This window comes from Salminus brasiliensis, chromosome 1 (assembly GCF_030463535.1).
Source record: "Salminus brasiliensis chromosome 1, fSalBra1.hap2, whole genome shotgun sequence".
NCBI lineage: Eukaryota > Metazoa > Chordata > Actinopteri > Characiformes > Bryconidae > Salminus > Salminus brasiliensis.
The window spans coordinates 20,908,605-20,924,197 of record NC_132878.1 but is presented as its reverse complement, the minus strand read 5'-3'; the positions used below and the strand labels follow the sequence as shown (position 1 = coordinate 20,924,197).

The 15,593-nt window shown below is 35.7% G+C and overlaps 1 protein-coding gene across 1 annotated transcript; it reads right to left on the bottom strand.

Moving 5' to 3' along the window:
* Nucleotides 1–988: 988 nt before the first annotated feature.
* LOC140573953 (nuclear GTPase SLIP-GC-like) lies at nucleotides 989–14,715 on the bottom strand. Its single transcript, XM_072693598.1, has 18 exons — nucleotides 14,703–14,715; nucleotides 14,511–14,607; nucleotides 12,287–12,424; nucleotides 11,929–12,151; nucleotides 10,099–10,314; nucleotides 9,771–9,965; nucleotides 9,304–9,482; nucleotides 8,819–8,861; nucleotides 8,623–8,727; nucleotides 7,423–7,519; nucleotides 7,164–7,297; nucleotides 5,463–5,630; nucleotides 5,231–5,373; nucleotides 2,668–2,800; nucleotides 1,765–1,873; nucleotides 1,554–1,687; nucleotides 1,317–1,401; nucleotides 989–1,038 (listed from the first exon to the last, which is right to left on the bottom strand). Exons 1-18 carry the CDS (start codon nucleotides 14,713–14,715, stop codon nucleotides 989–991), a joined length of 2,262 nt encoding a protein of 753 aa, XP_072549699.1.
* Nucleotides 14,716–15,593: the final 878 nt, after the last annotated feature.

Below are 15,593 nucleotides of genomic sequence, written 5' to 3'. Positions count from 1 at the left end.
GATACACAGTGTCCCATTGATGTAAGAATCGTGTGGTGAGGATAGGGAGTGGACTATATAGGGAGTATAAGTAAAGTTTAAGGCTGTCACAACAAGGTAACATTATCAATAATGTTTATAATATAAATCAAACACAGACAGCAGTGACTGCAATGCTGGGTCCTGTACTACCTTAAAAAGTAAAAATTCTGAACACTTCACATCAATTCAAAACTTTGCTGTAAAGAATGTGGTGTGTAAGCTGCTTGTGTAGTGTGCACAATGCTACAGTCCACCTAACAAGAGACAACTGATGTCAAAATGGACCAAGTAATTATATGAAATTATTATTATATATATGAATAATATAATAAAGATCATTGACTTTAATACATTTCTAAAATGCAATGATCTGTTCAGTTATTTATTCATTTTAAATATCATAAACATCATTTAAAGCAAGCTTTATTTTTACTTTTTGATTCTCAAACACATCAGGTAAAAAATGTTCCAAACCCAGCAGATTAATATATATGTATATGCATGTATCACTCACAAATAAATCCCTTTCCTCAAAAAAAAGTATGTGTATACCAAAGTTGCATATAGAAAAAAAGTGCAAACAGAGACACTTTTGTGACACTAATATGAATCAAGACAGCATGTTCAAGCAGGTAAATCTTATAAGAAAAAAAACTCACATTAGAAAATGATTAGAAAAGAAAAAACTTTTTTGGCAGCAGTGAAGCAAATAAATGGTTAAGAATGAAGTAAAAACAATGTCACAATTATTGTGGAGGCCAGTGCCAGCTCATCACATTTTAAAGACATTTTGTTGGATAAAACAATAGTAGTATGTGATGAAAAAACAAACATATGCATAATAATGTCAAACCTCAAACCCCAAGTGAAAACCACAACATTTGAAATATCACTGTGGGGTCTAATGCCAAAGCGACTGAGAACATACTCAAGTGAGCACTTTTGTGGCTCTTCTAGATGACTAATCTCACTCTTGAGATGCTAACATCTTCAGTATCTCTATCTCTTTGGTGAGATCTGTAACACAAAATGAATAAACTGTATTTCAAAGTAGATCATCTTCGTTTTTGTTTTTCACTTTTTGAGATAATTTGAAACTGGCTCTTTACATTGTGTGAAAATACACGAGAAACAGACCAATATAAATGTTCCAAAATTATGAAATATTTTTCCCTTCTCCTGTAAATGTGTCATTTTGGAAATACAAGATTTAGTTCTACAGTGATGATATGCAGTTTAAGCAGTATGTAAATCATACATGGTAATAAAATACATAAATATATGGTATAACTTACCCATGTAAGGTAACGTGTTTTCATTAAGAAGTGAAAATTCCATCGACTCTATTAGTCCAGTTTTCATCTTCTCCACAGTAAATTCCTATTAAAGGAAATTCATATTTCCATGTTAATAACATTTTGAATTCGTTTAAAAATTGCACTTGATATATGTGCAAAAGGAAGTGGTATAAAAAGATAACTGCATTTGATTTTTGTACTGATATCAACATTTTTCTTTATACAAATACAAACCATTGTGTTATGCAGCAGTTCTAGCATCTTTCTCTTTGCTTCCTGAAACATTTCACTTTTAGCTGATTCAATGTGTTTGAGCAGCATGTCCTGCTTTCTCTTCGTGGAGCCACGTCCTCGAACTCCAGCAGCATCTAATACAATACAATGTTCAGTTTTCTGTTTTAGGATTAAATTAAAATGCATAATTTGCAGAAATATCATAACTTACCGTAATAGCATGGCTGCATTCTCTTTTGAATAGATTCAGGAACAGATGTGTATATTTTCTTTTTCTGTTGAACAATTTTCTGCTGAAGCATCATCTTCAGTTTCATTTCCTAGTTAAATAAATAATACAAATAAGGTACAACATATACTTCTATGTATACATGTATTTTTATATGTAACAAAAGTATACAAAAGTGTCCTTTCACATCATGGTGTTGACCTTCAGTAAGAGTTTCTTACAATGGGTAAAAGTTACAGTTTGTACAACAGTTGTGTAGTGCAGTGCACATAAACCACAGACAAAAAAAAAATTGTGTCACGTAATCTATAAAATATGATACCTTACTCTTTTTTTTTGAGTTAGAGAGAGGACAAAAGACTATTTCGAAAATGAACTTCTATTTACAGACTGGAAAAGAGAAAACACAAAAGACTAAATGACACCATATAAAAAGTGTCTTACAGTAAAGATTAGTAATCCTCATGCTATTTGTATTTCATTAACATATGTCACACCAAATGTCACATATATAGGCTGCAGTTCAGTAACAATATTAAACACAGTGAAAGAATTGAGAGTTAGTGATCCCTTATATCTTCTCAAATATCTGATTCCACAGTGCAGAAATAAATGACTTGTGTGATATCTGTAGAAACAGCCTTTTTAAAAACTTTTACACTTAACCACCCCCCCCCCTCCCCCTTTACAAGACCATCTGCTGTGGCTGAATATTAAAGCATTAGAAAATGAAACTAACAAAAAAGAAATGGAGAAAATGTACAGCAGTTTTGTTAGCTATGAAAGTTCCCATTCAAAATCACACATAAATAATAATAATAATAATAATAATAATAATGATATTTAATGTTAATAAATTATAATGACAAAAAATGTCTTATTCACCTCCATTTCAAGGAATTTCAGCATGTGACTCAGCACTGGATAATTTTCATATTTTGTGAGCAGGTCCTCTTTGATAATAGTGAACTTATTGATTTTTGCTTGCAGTGATTTCTCAGTTACTTTCCTCTGGGCTCTGAAATAAAATGTAATTGAAGTGAAATTTACCAACCATGAGATGACTGCATTGTCACCAATGTATAATTTTATAATTAATATATATAAATAATAAATATATTTGAAAAATAAATATTTCTCTCAAAAAGTGAATCATATACTGTGCAGTATTTTGCAGCTCCTTCTAGAAAGATGCACACACATACACAAAAGTGAAGAAACAAGATGATCTTTTTGTGTGGATTATTTATATTCAATTAAGGTTTAGCTCTTTTACAAGAGCTGAGAGAGCCACTGGTTTAAAGAGAGAACTGGTTTAAACCATTCTAAATCTCATGGACAGAAACAGACACATGGATTTGGGAATCTGTATTGTGTCAATGTGGCCCTCACCACACAATCCACTATAACTCCAATTATACTTTCTTATACTTTCTTCTTTTCAAGGGCACACAGGACTCGAATGAGACTAATGCAGTAGAAGGGTTTTTACTTCACACAAAAGCAGAAGCCACTGCCTCTGTAACATGTGAAAAAATACAATCTATTACAAAAGAAAGAATTTATTGGTTATTTTTTAAATGTATACATCAGCAGCTTATCTTTAAAAAGATGGTTAAGATCGATTGGAATAAGATGCTACTACTAAGAAGCAACAACTGCTGCCACTAAACACAAAAAATGCTGCCACACAATTAACTCTAGTGTTCAATAAAAAAAGACCACCCTCAGTTTCCTGATGTACTATTGCTCCTTACTAACCCAATATGCACAAACAAATACAAAAACATAGAGAAGTAAATCAAAACATACAACAAAAAAAAACCTCAATCTTAAAAAATAAATAAATATGTACCCCCCAAAAATGCATACCACACCAAACATAAACAAACAAGGCAGATCAACTACAGACAGTCTACTGAGGTGAAAGGAAACTACTTAGAGTATTATGCAATGCAACAATAAGGTAACTTTACCTTTATTTTTACTACACAAGTATAATTTAGGCACCCAGCTGGATCTGTGCATGCACTACTGTAGATGCTTAGCCTCAACTTGCTTCCCCATGACAAGAAAAGAAAAACAGTTCCAAAATAATAAAACATAAGAAAAGAAACTCCAAACCAAACAAGAACAAAAAAAAAAAGCCACCAGAACCTGCTCTCCCACACACTGTCCAAACCAGTACCAAAACAGTACCAACTCAGTCCACTTAGGGAATAATCCTCACACATAAATTAAGCTTTCCACAACCAATGCTGAGCCAAAAGCAAATAGGCGTAGGGATAATCTTTAAATATTACCCCTTTAGCAAAGCTGACTGCTGTATGCGACTGGCAAAAACTAAATGAGACCAAATAATCACTTAACTACCTATCGTGGAATACTAAAATACCCCCTAAAGATGGCTCCCTCCATGAACGGCTTTCTTACCCTTAGCCCTGCCGGCTACATAAATAAACACAATTATCATAAAATGTCAGTGCAATAGTCAGTCTCTGATCTGATCTGATCTGCAGCTGCTCTCTGCTGCCTTTTCCCACACAAGTGTTTCTACATCACAGCTATAAAGCTTGACACCATGACGTGCATGTTTTCACAACCCCGTAACTGGAGTGACTATACTTTGCAACTGGAACGTTTACTGGGCTGCTGGTAGTGGCAGATTTCCATATGGGCAACATGTGCAACTTTTCAGAGGCTGGCACTGGGCACCCTTGCTAAAAAATGAAGAGGGTTTGGCCAGGGTGCCATACAACCTAGAACCACCATTGAAGTCTTCATGTTGCAATTTGGAGCTCACCCACGCTGGCACTCAATGTCCCAATCACCCATTACTTAATGTTTGAGCCTCTATCTGAGAAAAGCAGATATGCATACCTGTTGGTACACACTATGTGTGTATACTTATCTCTGTGCATGTGACATGTTAGCTAGCAGTGTGTGACAGCTCACGGGGTGTGATTAGCAATACATCAATGATGTCAAAAAGACTGTGTGAGTCTATCACTTTGAAACATCAAGTTATTGTCAGTACATGCAGTGCATAAGAACTGTTTTATAGTTTTACAGGGCACCTTCAGAAGTCTTGTAGAGGCTGCTGATATGGTGGCATGTGAGCCAGTGGTCAGTCATTAGATTTTTTTCTTGCTGATGTATATAAAGTAAAGGGACTGAAACCTAACTTTATATATATGAATTCGATGATACAGATGTTGTTGGAGTATTATGACAACAACTGTTATTGATATATAAAAGTTTTACATTTATAATGGTTGAACCATGGTTGAAAGAGTGGCGTTTTGCGTAAGTGGCACAATGTGGATAGAGCAAGGAACATGAAAGCAAGGCTAATGTAATAAAGTAATGAGTAATGACATCAGCAAAAATGCTTTGCCACTTCTTGATCTCTGTTCTAAAGCATTAGTAAGAACTGAGCTCGACTCACGGGAAGAAGTCCCTGAAAGCGCTGTTGATGCTCTGTAACATGGGCTTGGCCAAGCTTGTATTCAAGTCGATTATTCCCCTCCTAGACCTGAAGAATCCATCATTCTTGCACAATGCTGTCAGCGTTTGGTGCCGACTGCCCATCTGAATAATAAATATTAATTGAATTATAAAGTAATTAAGGTATTTGAATTGAAAATATTTCAATGAGCGATTTAAGAAGAACTACTTACGATTACTTCTGTTGCAGTTTTAACACCTTTTTCTTCCGATTCACTTGCTCCTTTGGAAAGAAGCGCCTCCAGTGAGCTTTTAATTTCGTGGCAGTATTCATGCAGGTGTCCAAGTGCTTGGTAAAGATCTTTCTCCAATTTAGCAAAGAGTCTGGATCTCTCTACCATCTAAAACATAAAACGTTTCCTTATTTAGAATTAGGTTTGATGGCTTTTGGAAAAATGGTATATGGAAATGAAATTTCATACCAGACAGATCAGAGACTTTTTTTAATGTGTGACTGAGAATTTCTTAAAAATATCTAAGTAGCACCCCAGTAGAAACCCATACATGCTATTTCCACATTAAATACACATACTGTATATTAAAATAATGAGTATTGGGTTTAAATATAGCAATTCGTATATTTTTCATATTTTTAAATAATTAATTATTTGCACTAAACTGGTCACTATGTTATAACCACATAGGCCATTTGCATTCTTTCTTAAGTAAAGAGGCGTGATTATATCTGGGCTGCTGGAGCCAGATGCTTTTCTGATGGTCATGATCTTTTTTTTTTAGGGGGGGGGGGGGCATTCTTAGTACCTCATAATACCTTATATGGATATATAAATGATCCCGCTCTCTATTAAGATCTTGTAGGCTCACTGGGCTGAAGGTAGCTTTTTATTCACCATTTTGTTCTAATTTTCTATTTAATTCTTATTGCCACATGGTAAAGAAAATGAACTTTAGCTTCTTACTAAGCTTGAGGAGGGTCAGATCTCTTACTCAGGGTATATCTGTATATCCCGGTTACAGGCAGCAGTGCTGTTGCTGTACATTATTATCATTAGATAGGCTGTCGGTTGCCAGCAATAAAGGACCATTGACAGCACATTAGTGATGGGTGTTTTTTCAGTTCTTTTATGTGGGAGTCTCACAATTTTATGTCCTTGATAGCAGCTTTTTGTATGGTGAACGGAACTAAACAAAGCAGACTAGTAGCATTTCTCCATCCTGTTTTTAGCTAATGAATCTGAAGACAGTATGGAAACATGGATATGTAGATCCAAGCTCTTTGATTAAGTATATCTGATTGACATGGAGCTAGCTATGATGGACAACACTAATTAGCAGTCTTTTTATCATTCTGAAAGCGATACAGTTGCAACACTGTAGCTACTTAGCATCAGAACTATGTAGTACAGAGGAAATGACTATATGCTTATTTTATAATGTTATTAAAGGGTTAAAATTGCAATCATGTCCTATTAGCTTTTCTCTTATTTTTAAATTCCATTTAATTTGTAAGTTTGTAATTGGATGACTTGGACTTAAGTGAGACTTAAGAAATGTCATTACTTTGGGCTTGAACAAATATTCAAAGAACCTGAAGATTATTTGCTACAATTTTTCCAACTGTTGTGAGATGATGTTAACATTAGCAGAAGCACATGCTTCAGAACACTTTTCTGGAAAAGAGGTTGGTGCTTTGCTTGGTAGTCTGCAAGTTGACTTTCATTGATGTTTGCCAGTACTGACAGTGTTTTACCAGAGTCATATTCTCTGCCAGTTCTGATCCTCCCATTACAACAGTTTAATAAATCAGTCATCATTAAATATTATTAACCAGGGTGCACATTATACAAACATTACAAGAAAAAGCATACTAACTGCAGATATAAATGTTGGTATCATTCAGTGAGGTGACTTACCATTTTTGCATCACTCTCCTTGGATCCTTGAATTAGGAACAGGATGCCAAGAGCTCCAGAGATGTAGTGACGCACTGTTTCATTAGTTTGACTGTCATTGTACTTCTTCAAGAGTTTCTTGAGCGCAGGAATCTCTACATATGTTCAAGTCAGATGCAGAACAACTGTAATATACTATACTATACTATACTATATTATTACTAAAGTTTTTTTTATTAACGGCATTCTGTATGATGAATTAAAAGCATTAATGCTTTACCCGTTTGCTCTGGATTCAGAATTCGATCCTGGTTTGTGAATTCTTCAGAACTCACCGTGAACACAGTCAGGAAGTTATCATCATAATTGAAGTGTTTCTAGTGGAGCAGGAGAGGAAAACCGCTGCATGTTTTTTTCAGTCAGACAAGCAAGAAGTCCTTATAAGTCCGTATAGTACTTCTATGCTAAATGTGGTCTCACTGTACAATTTTGGATAGAAATAATAGAATATTTTGCTGTTTATAGCTGCAGTGCAAAAATGTACATGCCAAGAAAAGTTTGTGTTTGCACTGTATTTTCATATTTGACTGATAATTCAGTAATAATAGGAAATACATGTATAATCATTTAGGAACACGGAGAAGTTTTGGGATCTGTTAAGGTCTGTTAGGCTACCTTCAAGAGGCTTGAATCTTTTTTTTTATATTAGCAGACAATGTCTGCTCCTTCGTCAACAAACAGGTGCAGGAAAATGATTTCCTTTTTTTTTTTTTACTCAAACGTGACAAACATAACTTCATCTTAAAAGGGTAAAGACTTTGACCTCTACTTGACCTCAAGTTACATTTGTATTGCTAAAAGACACTTGAGTAACTTTTTAACAAGTGTTCAAATGAGATGTTTACTCAAACAAAAGACAACAACTCAAATGCTCTTCTCTTTTAACCTCAGCTTTTCGCTGTTCCCAACTTAAACTTTTCTCTTTTGATTTCAGCCTTTTGCTGTTCACAACTTGAACTTTTCTCTTTTCACGTCAGCTTCTCTTCGCTGTTCACAACTTAAACCCACTGTTACCAATCTTCCCTCTACAAAGGTGTGACAGGGAATTGTGTTTGGCTGGGTGTATTTATACTGTGCCACACAGGTGGGTCTGGTCAGCGTTGATTACCGCTGGGGATTCTGGGGCTTGGAGTTCCTTGCTCCAACTCCACCAGCTTTCATACTTTGCTGGCCGGGCCCCCTGCTGGTGGCTGACAGTACATGCTGCCTGCTCACAGTCACATTCATGAAGACTTCATTCAGTCTAGTTGAATGCTGTTTTCCTGATCATTATTTATTAGTGTATATTGTATTATTGTATGCTGTTTTCCTGGTCATTATACATTATTGTATATACTACTTAAGCACTAGTAATGGATGATGTCAGTTTGGGAACAGGAAATGTGGTGTGTGTTAGTTTCCTAAAACTGGTAAAACGTACCTTTATTGTTTCTTGTTGAAGAAAATTCTTCATCACCTTTTCTTTGGCTTTGCCATTCCTGTGCAATATGCATGCAATTTTTTTCTTGATGCCATACTTAGATTCCTAGATATAAAGGAAAAAGTAAAAATGGTTTATTCATGCCCTACATTTTTCAGAGAAATATTTAAAATAATGTTCACTACATCATTATTACCTCTGGTGTGATGTGAAAGTCTTCGTCCTTCAGTTTTGAGGCTCTAAATTTTAAAATATGTTTAGTGCCATTAAAAATGAGTAGCGTAATCAATAAAAACATCACTTTTGCCCTGCAGACCTGAGCAACCTACACGGCTAGGGATTATGGATCAGCTTTAATAGCAACAGCAAAAAGACAATAAGAAAGTGAAAACCATGGAACGTTTAAATGGTACATTTACTAATACTATTATTATGGTGTTTGGCTGATGCTTACTTTTTAATCATGTTACAGAAAAAGGTAAATGTTGAGTTAGGAGTCTTGTCTAATGACTCTCAGTAGTGTAGCAAGGGGTGCTTGGCCAGCTGTAGAATATAATCCTCTAGCCTCTAGCACCAAGTTTGGGAATCTGCATTCCCAATCTTCTTGACACATAACTACAAAGAGTATTATAGATTCAAATGTTCACTTCATGAAATCATAAATCATAAATTGCAACTAACCGCATGTAGTTCTGTGCGTTGATGTCATCAGTCTTGGTACAGATAAAAGAGAGGCTGCTGCACTCGCCTCCTTGTGCCATGTCTGTTATGCTGCTTGAAACAATCTCCCAGGCATCCTTGTCAGAAGCAGCACGGTTTATTCCACTTACAATCCATGCTGTAGAACATTCTCTCAGTTTCTGTAGAGCATCAGGAAATATTACAGTTCAACAGTTCAGCATATTGTCATAAATATAAAGACAAACAAACATAAAGACAATGTTCAGGCATTAAATTAGTGTGTTTTAGCTATGTAATGTTTTATAGAGGACAGTTAGTTATGTCATATGTTGTATTGAGGCAAGTTGGTGATGATTTACACCTTGCATAATTGTCATGATAACAAAGGGAAAATGTGCCCCCAGGTATGATATCACATATTAATCAAGAACATTTTACTTTGTTTTGAAATGAATAGAAATAATCACCGATCTCCACATCTGATCTCTGCTCTTGTTGTAGTCTCCGGTTCCAGGGAGATCCACTAATAAAACATGTTCCAGGAAGTCCTTACAGTTTGGAACCTTGATGGTTACGCTCTTCACTACTGGCCAATAACATTCTCCGGGACTGGAGTCATCGTGCTGGATGTAACATCTAATCTTATCTGAGAGATCTGAGGCCTGGTGTTGAATACATGATATAAAGACGTTAACAAAAAAGAAGTTCCATGTTCAGATATGTATACAGACATATTTAGCTTGAGGTCAGACCCACAAAGCCTCACTCTCATCATCAAAGCCTATTCTTACTTACTCTTTCACATGTTATCTTTTTGATTTTAGATTTGAGAAACTCTGGTATTCCTGAGAAACGCTCATCTTTCCTGAGGTCTTCTGGCATCATAAAGACACCATCATCTCCATAGATTGCTGTAATCTTCTCATTTGCAGTACTAAACATTGCATTGTCCCTCTCCTCGCTATCCTCTGATAAGACATTCAGCAGAGTCTCAAGCTCAGCTTCCCAATCCTGAAGTGTGATAGATACACAATCAGAGAGTTGCAAATTTTAAACAAGAAAAAGAGCACATCAAGTGAATATTTTACAAAATATTTGACATTGACCATTTACTTAACAAGGATTACATCAACAATAAAATAAATATATATAAAGAGCTGAAAACATTACATAGATGCTACAGAAAGGGTTAAGGGCATCAAGCAACAAATCACAACAGCTTGTATATTTGCTTGCTTTCTGTCACATCATGTTCATCGAACAGTGGATATAATCAAAGTAAAATAGTCTTATGATACATTTTGTCCTTTAATTTATTGTGAAGTAGTAAAGACTACTGTTTAAACACAACTTAGTGGCGCCCCTTCATCACAGCTTGAAAACAGTTTTTATAACAGCTAAAATTCTTTTAGTGTAAATTCTGGAGGTTGGAAGGTCTTCTGCATTTGTGTCAGCAACAGGTGAAACCTAAAGTAGCTGAATGCATTCATTAGAAGGAGTGTCCACAAATATTTGGACATATAGTGTATATTTTAGTTGTGTTTTAGGTCGATTCACAAATGTTCTGTGGTGTTAAGGCCAGGGAACTATGTGATCATTCCATAAGCTTCAATGTGTGTCTCTTTATGTAGCCAATGGTGGTCTTGGGGTATATCTTGAATCCTATTGTAGAAGTCCTCTTTTCAGCTTCAGCATTTTAACACATGGTTAGACATTTGCATTCATGATTTGTTGGTATTTCGTAGAATACATTCTTCCCTCCACCCAACAGCAACACAACCCCTACAATTACAGATCCACTCTCATGCTTTATAGTTGACAAGATGTGTGAAATAAAGTTTCTTTTGTTTTTATCCAAATGTTTATTTGCTGAACATGGCCAAAGATTTTGACTTCAGCAGTCCACAGCACTTGTTATTAAAAACAATCTGGCTTGACTAAATACTTCTGGAATACTTGAGTTTTGTGACAAAGCTCTTTCGTGAATACGTTTGTGAAAACAGTGCTGCACAGTAGAATGGTGCACCATTATCTGGACTCAGCTAAACGTTCATGCAGTTTTGTGGCAGTGATATGGGGGTCTTGATTCACCATAGCAGCAAATGAGCAGTTTTTGTGGTCTTCCAGACCTCATCTTGACCTGTAACTGCAATTTCATAGTAGCATTCCTCACTGTAGAAACTGCAAGCCGGTTATTTTCTTATAGCTTTCCCTTGCCGCATTAGCATTGATTCATTTTAGACAGTTAAAAGGTGTCAACGTGGGAGGATAATGTGGAAGGAGAACACAGCAGCGTGACAATATTCAATGTATTTGCATTTATATCATAGGATTTACAATGGTATAAAATCTATAACCTATGAAATCTTAAAGATTATTAACAACAATATATTAATACAATTTAGAGGAAAAGAATGAAAAGGGAGTTGTGAAATGCATGTCATTGAGACACATACCATACAGACTGTTTTATTTATTTGTTTTTTATTTTAGTCTGTTAGTGTGATGCTTGTAAGATTATGCACTGACCAGCTGTTGTGTTATTGGACCACATGCTGTGTTGCAGTGCTACAGCAGAGCTATGTGTGATCTACAGTTAAAAAAATATTAGTATAGTCTGTGTACCTCTTTTGAGATGAATTCAATCTCAGCTGTGTAGCTGGAGTCTGTTACATTCGCTTCAACCTGTATGATGACTGAAGTACAGGCACAGACGGTTCCTGATGGCAACAGGTCTTTTTCCCCCAGGATAGCGTTGATCAGAGAGCTCTTGCCAGCCCCGGTCTTCCCAAACACTCCAACCATGGTTTTCTTTTTTATACCAGCATCCAATTTGGAGATGTTGTCCCTGTGTAGAAAATATTCATTGTTCATCAATGTAAGCACACTCTTTTGTGCAATATGTATACCACTACTTCTACTACTACTACTACTAATAATAATAACGCCAACAATAATAATAATAATATTAAGTTTACTTTACCTGACATATTCAATCAGCTTCTTAGTGGGACTGTGTTCATATTCATTTTTATTAATATTTAGTTTATGTTTAATGCTTGTCATAATACTTCTGGCATTCCTAATATTTATTGCTGAAAAAAAACACAAATATCTTGAGCTGGAAGCGATGTGCTGCATATAAGCTGTAAATGAACGAACTCAGAAGTGCAAAGACTCAGTATACACATGATGTTTATGTGAATTATGTATGCTATCACTCAAAACTTGGACACATTTACCTAGAGAAGAGTCTTGCATCTCTGTTTTGATAATGTTTTAGAACAACAGTGAAAACCATAAAATAACATGTTAATAAGTAATAGTCTTGGGATAATTGGGATGATTAGAATAATTGATATTACTAAATATTGCAATTATAATGCAAATTATTTTCTACTAGCTTTTATGGAACTGCTGCCCCGGAATACAAATGTGGATCTGGTTATTATGGATATCTGGTTCTAAAGGATATCTGATTATAATGGATATCTGATTAATCAAGGTTCATTTTAAAGAATAAAGACCACAGTAATTATTTTCTTGATACATGATACTGGAAAAAGATGGGATTTAGATGGAACTCCTTCAGTTGGATATTTTCAAAAACTAGCTTTCGGGTTTCTATAAAATCCTCTACTCAAGGTTTAATAATTTCCTCAGAGTAGGACTAACATAGAACTAATGAACGAAAACAGAAAGCAGTTTTAACAAACAAAAGAAAATTACTTTTTCTAATTCAAAATAAGTGCATTAAAACAAGGGTACTGCACTACATATTTGAGCTGTGTTTAGAAAATCCTCCTTTTGTTTCAGTAACGCAATATAAACTTACTCACACAGACAGAAAAAGAAAAGTTAGTTTTTAATTGTTTTAACAAAACTGAAAAGGTCTGCTTGTCCAGCAGCCAGTGATGTGCAGTGCCTCTGTCTTAAAACCAGTGATTAACTGTTATGTCCCATGTGGTCCCATGTTTTCTGCTGCCTGTTACATTTCTATAGTTTAGATCCAGTCCAAGGTTTCCCCTTCTCCAGGATCGAGTACTCCATTCCGTTCCTCTGCTCCATTGTTCAGTTCCCTCCTCCGAAGGCCTAAATGCTCTCCAGCAGCACTCTTCCTGTTTGCTTTGCATTTTGACCCTACTTGTGTGACCTGACTACGTTTTAAACTGTCCCCTGTACATAGTAAACTGTATATACTCTGTACTATTTTGTAAATATCTGTGTACACCGGTGGTAGGGACTGGCTGCAATTTTGTTTGGGAGTGGGTTTGTCTTTGTGTATGTGTATTCAGGTAGGTAGGTTAGTCCTTTGTCTTTTGTTTGTTGTAAGGTAAGGTAGGTGTCTTAAAGTTGGTGCTCTCTTCAAGTCTGTTTCGATGTTGTGTGATTCCATAATATACATTGTAAACATGATTATGATCAGTGTCTCATTTTCCCTATATTCATTGCTGTTTGGTTCTGTTTTCATTCTACCCCTTCTAAACTGTTGTGGCCTGACCCAGACCGTGTCATAACATTAACCACACAACCAAAACCAACAGGCTAGCTCATGATAAAGCAATATAAAAACAGAGGAGGAGTCTTAAATTCTTCCTTGCTCCCTATGTAGTGATCTAGGTCACAAAATATTAACTCTACTCATTTTTAGGACAGCTTCTTAGTCCTTTGCTATAAAAAGATGCATGCTACTTTATAATATTTTTGTAAATGCTTGATTTAAATTTGGACTGTTTGTCCTTTAATCATGAGAGTCACATTTGGTCTCTTTTTTTGTCTTTTGTGTGTTTACTATTTATATTTTGACTTTGTTTGATTTGAAATAGTCAAACATAGTGAAAACTTGAGATTGTATTGTTTCATTAGACATGTGTATTTCTATCAGCGTTCCGAACATAGAAGTTGACAGAACAAAGGTGAACTTTCCAGTACCTGCTTTCTCTGGGTTAGGAAACTCGTGTCGCATACTTCCTGTAAAAAGAAGCCATTCGCATTAAGAAACCCTATTATCCAATCTAAACATTTCACACATATTTTATCTGTGTGCTTCAGGACTGTAAAGTTGTGTGAAAAAAGAAACAAAACATAGCTGGTCTTTAAACAGATTCATTTATTTTGTTTAGATTAAGAAGAACATGTTGTGCTAGGGGAAACTAATGTTTGTGAAGTTGGCCTAACTTAAAATATTGCGCTGGGATGTTTTTGGCTTACCATCACCTGTTCTCTCTGGGCTAGGAGACCTTCGTGTTCTTTTAGACATCCCACGTGATGTAGAAAAGGTGTTATTTCCAGTCCGTTTATCTCCTTGTTCAAAAAAAGAAGACATAACAGAAATATAAAGTATATAGAATGTGTAATTTCAGTGTAAGGATAACGTTTTTAAGGAATTGTAAACATACCTCTGTTATTCATTTATGGAGTTTCACCCTGAGAAAGAAAGGGGGAAAAACTAATTAAGTATAAATTAGGTGACTAATTAATGTAGGGAAGTACCAGTTTAGATGAACAATGGTTTCAGAAAGAATTATACTTCAGTCCAGTAGCTTTTTGTGCTTTTGTGCTTATAAAGATAAAGTTGGTGGAATTGAGGAATGTGTGTGTTTTTGCCTATAAAAACAGCTGAATAAATACAACCCCAGCAGTCAGACTGTGCTGTTGATTAGTAAAGTTATTAATAAAGTGGTTAGACCCATCAATCATAACACATGAACAGTATGCGTCTATCCATTATCCAGGCATTGCGTGTGAAAGTTTGGCAATTTGGGACACAGCCCCTTTTCTTGTGACGAACCACAACATCTGGCTTGCATGACATACCACAGCGTATGTGGTAGCCTTCAGCTACAGTGAACTTACCACACCAGACTTCATATGGCCTCTGAAGACACACTCCGCTTTGCCATCTCCTTACACTAACCTTACCCTGGCTCCAAATACACTTTGTGTCCAAATGTTTGTGGACATTCCTAATGAATGCATTCCATCACTTTAAGTTAAATTCATGAGATGGGCAAATGCACACACACATCTTGTCTAGTCCATGTAGACTGTGAATAGAATCGAACTCTCTGGACTCTTCTGACTCTGGAACTCCTCATGGATCTCCTCATGCTGAGCAATGGAGATCACAAACCTGTCCCCATGTAGGAGCAGTCCCTCTGCCTCAGACTCATGCTCTAGCTGCATAGTAGCTTTATAATTCATATGGCACATGACACGGCCAACCATGTTTGATAAATGCATTATATTTCTGATGTTTGAATCTGAGTAGCTTTGTTGATGCACTCCAG

Bases quoted from the DNA above. Each gene is read 5' to 3' on its own strand.
- LOC140573953 (XM_072693598.1), bottom strand. The intron at 8,728-8,818 runs GTAATAATGATG...CTTTATATCTAG, and splicing joins ACTTTCACATCACACCAGAG to GAATCTAAGTATGGCATCAA. The intron at 1,402-1,553 runs GTTTGTATTTGT...TTCCTTTAATAG, and splicing joins AACTGCTGCATAACACAATG to GAATTTACTGTGGAGAAGAT.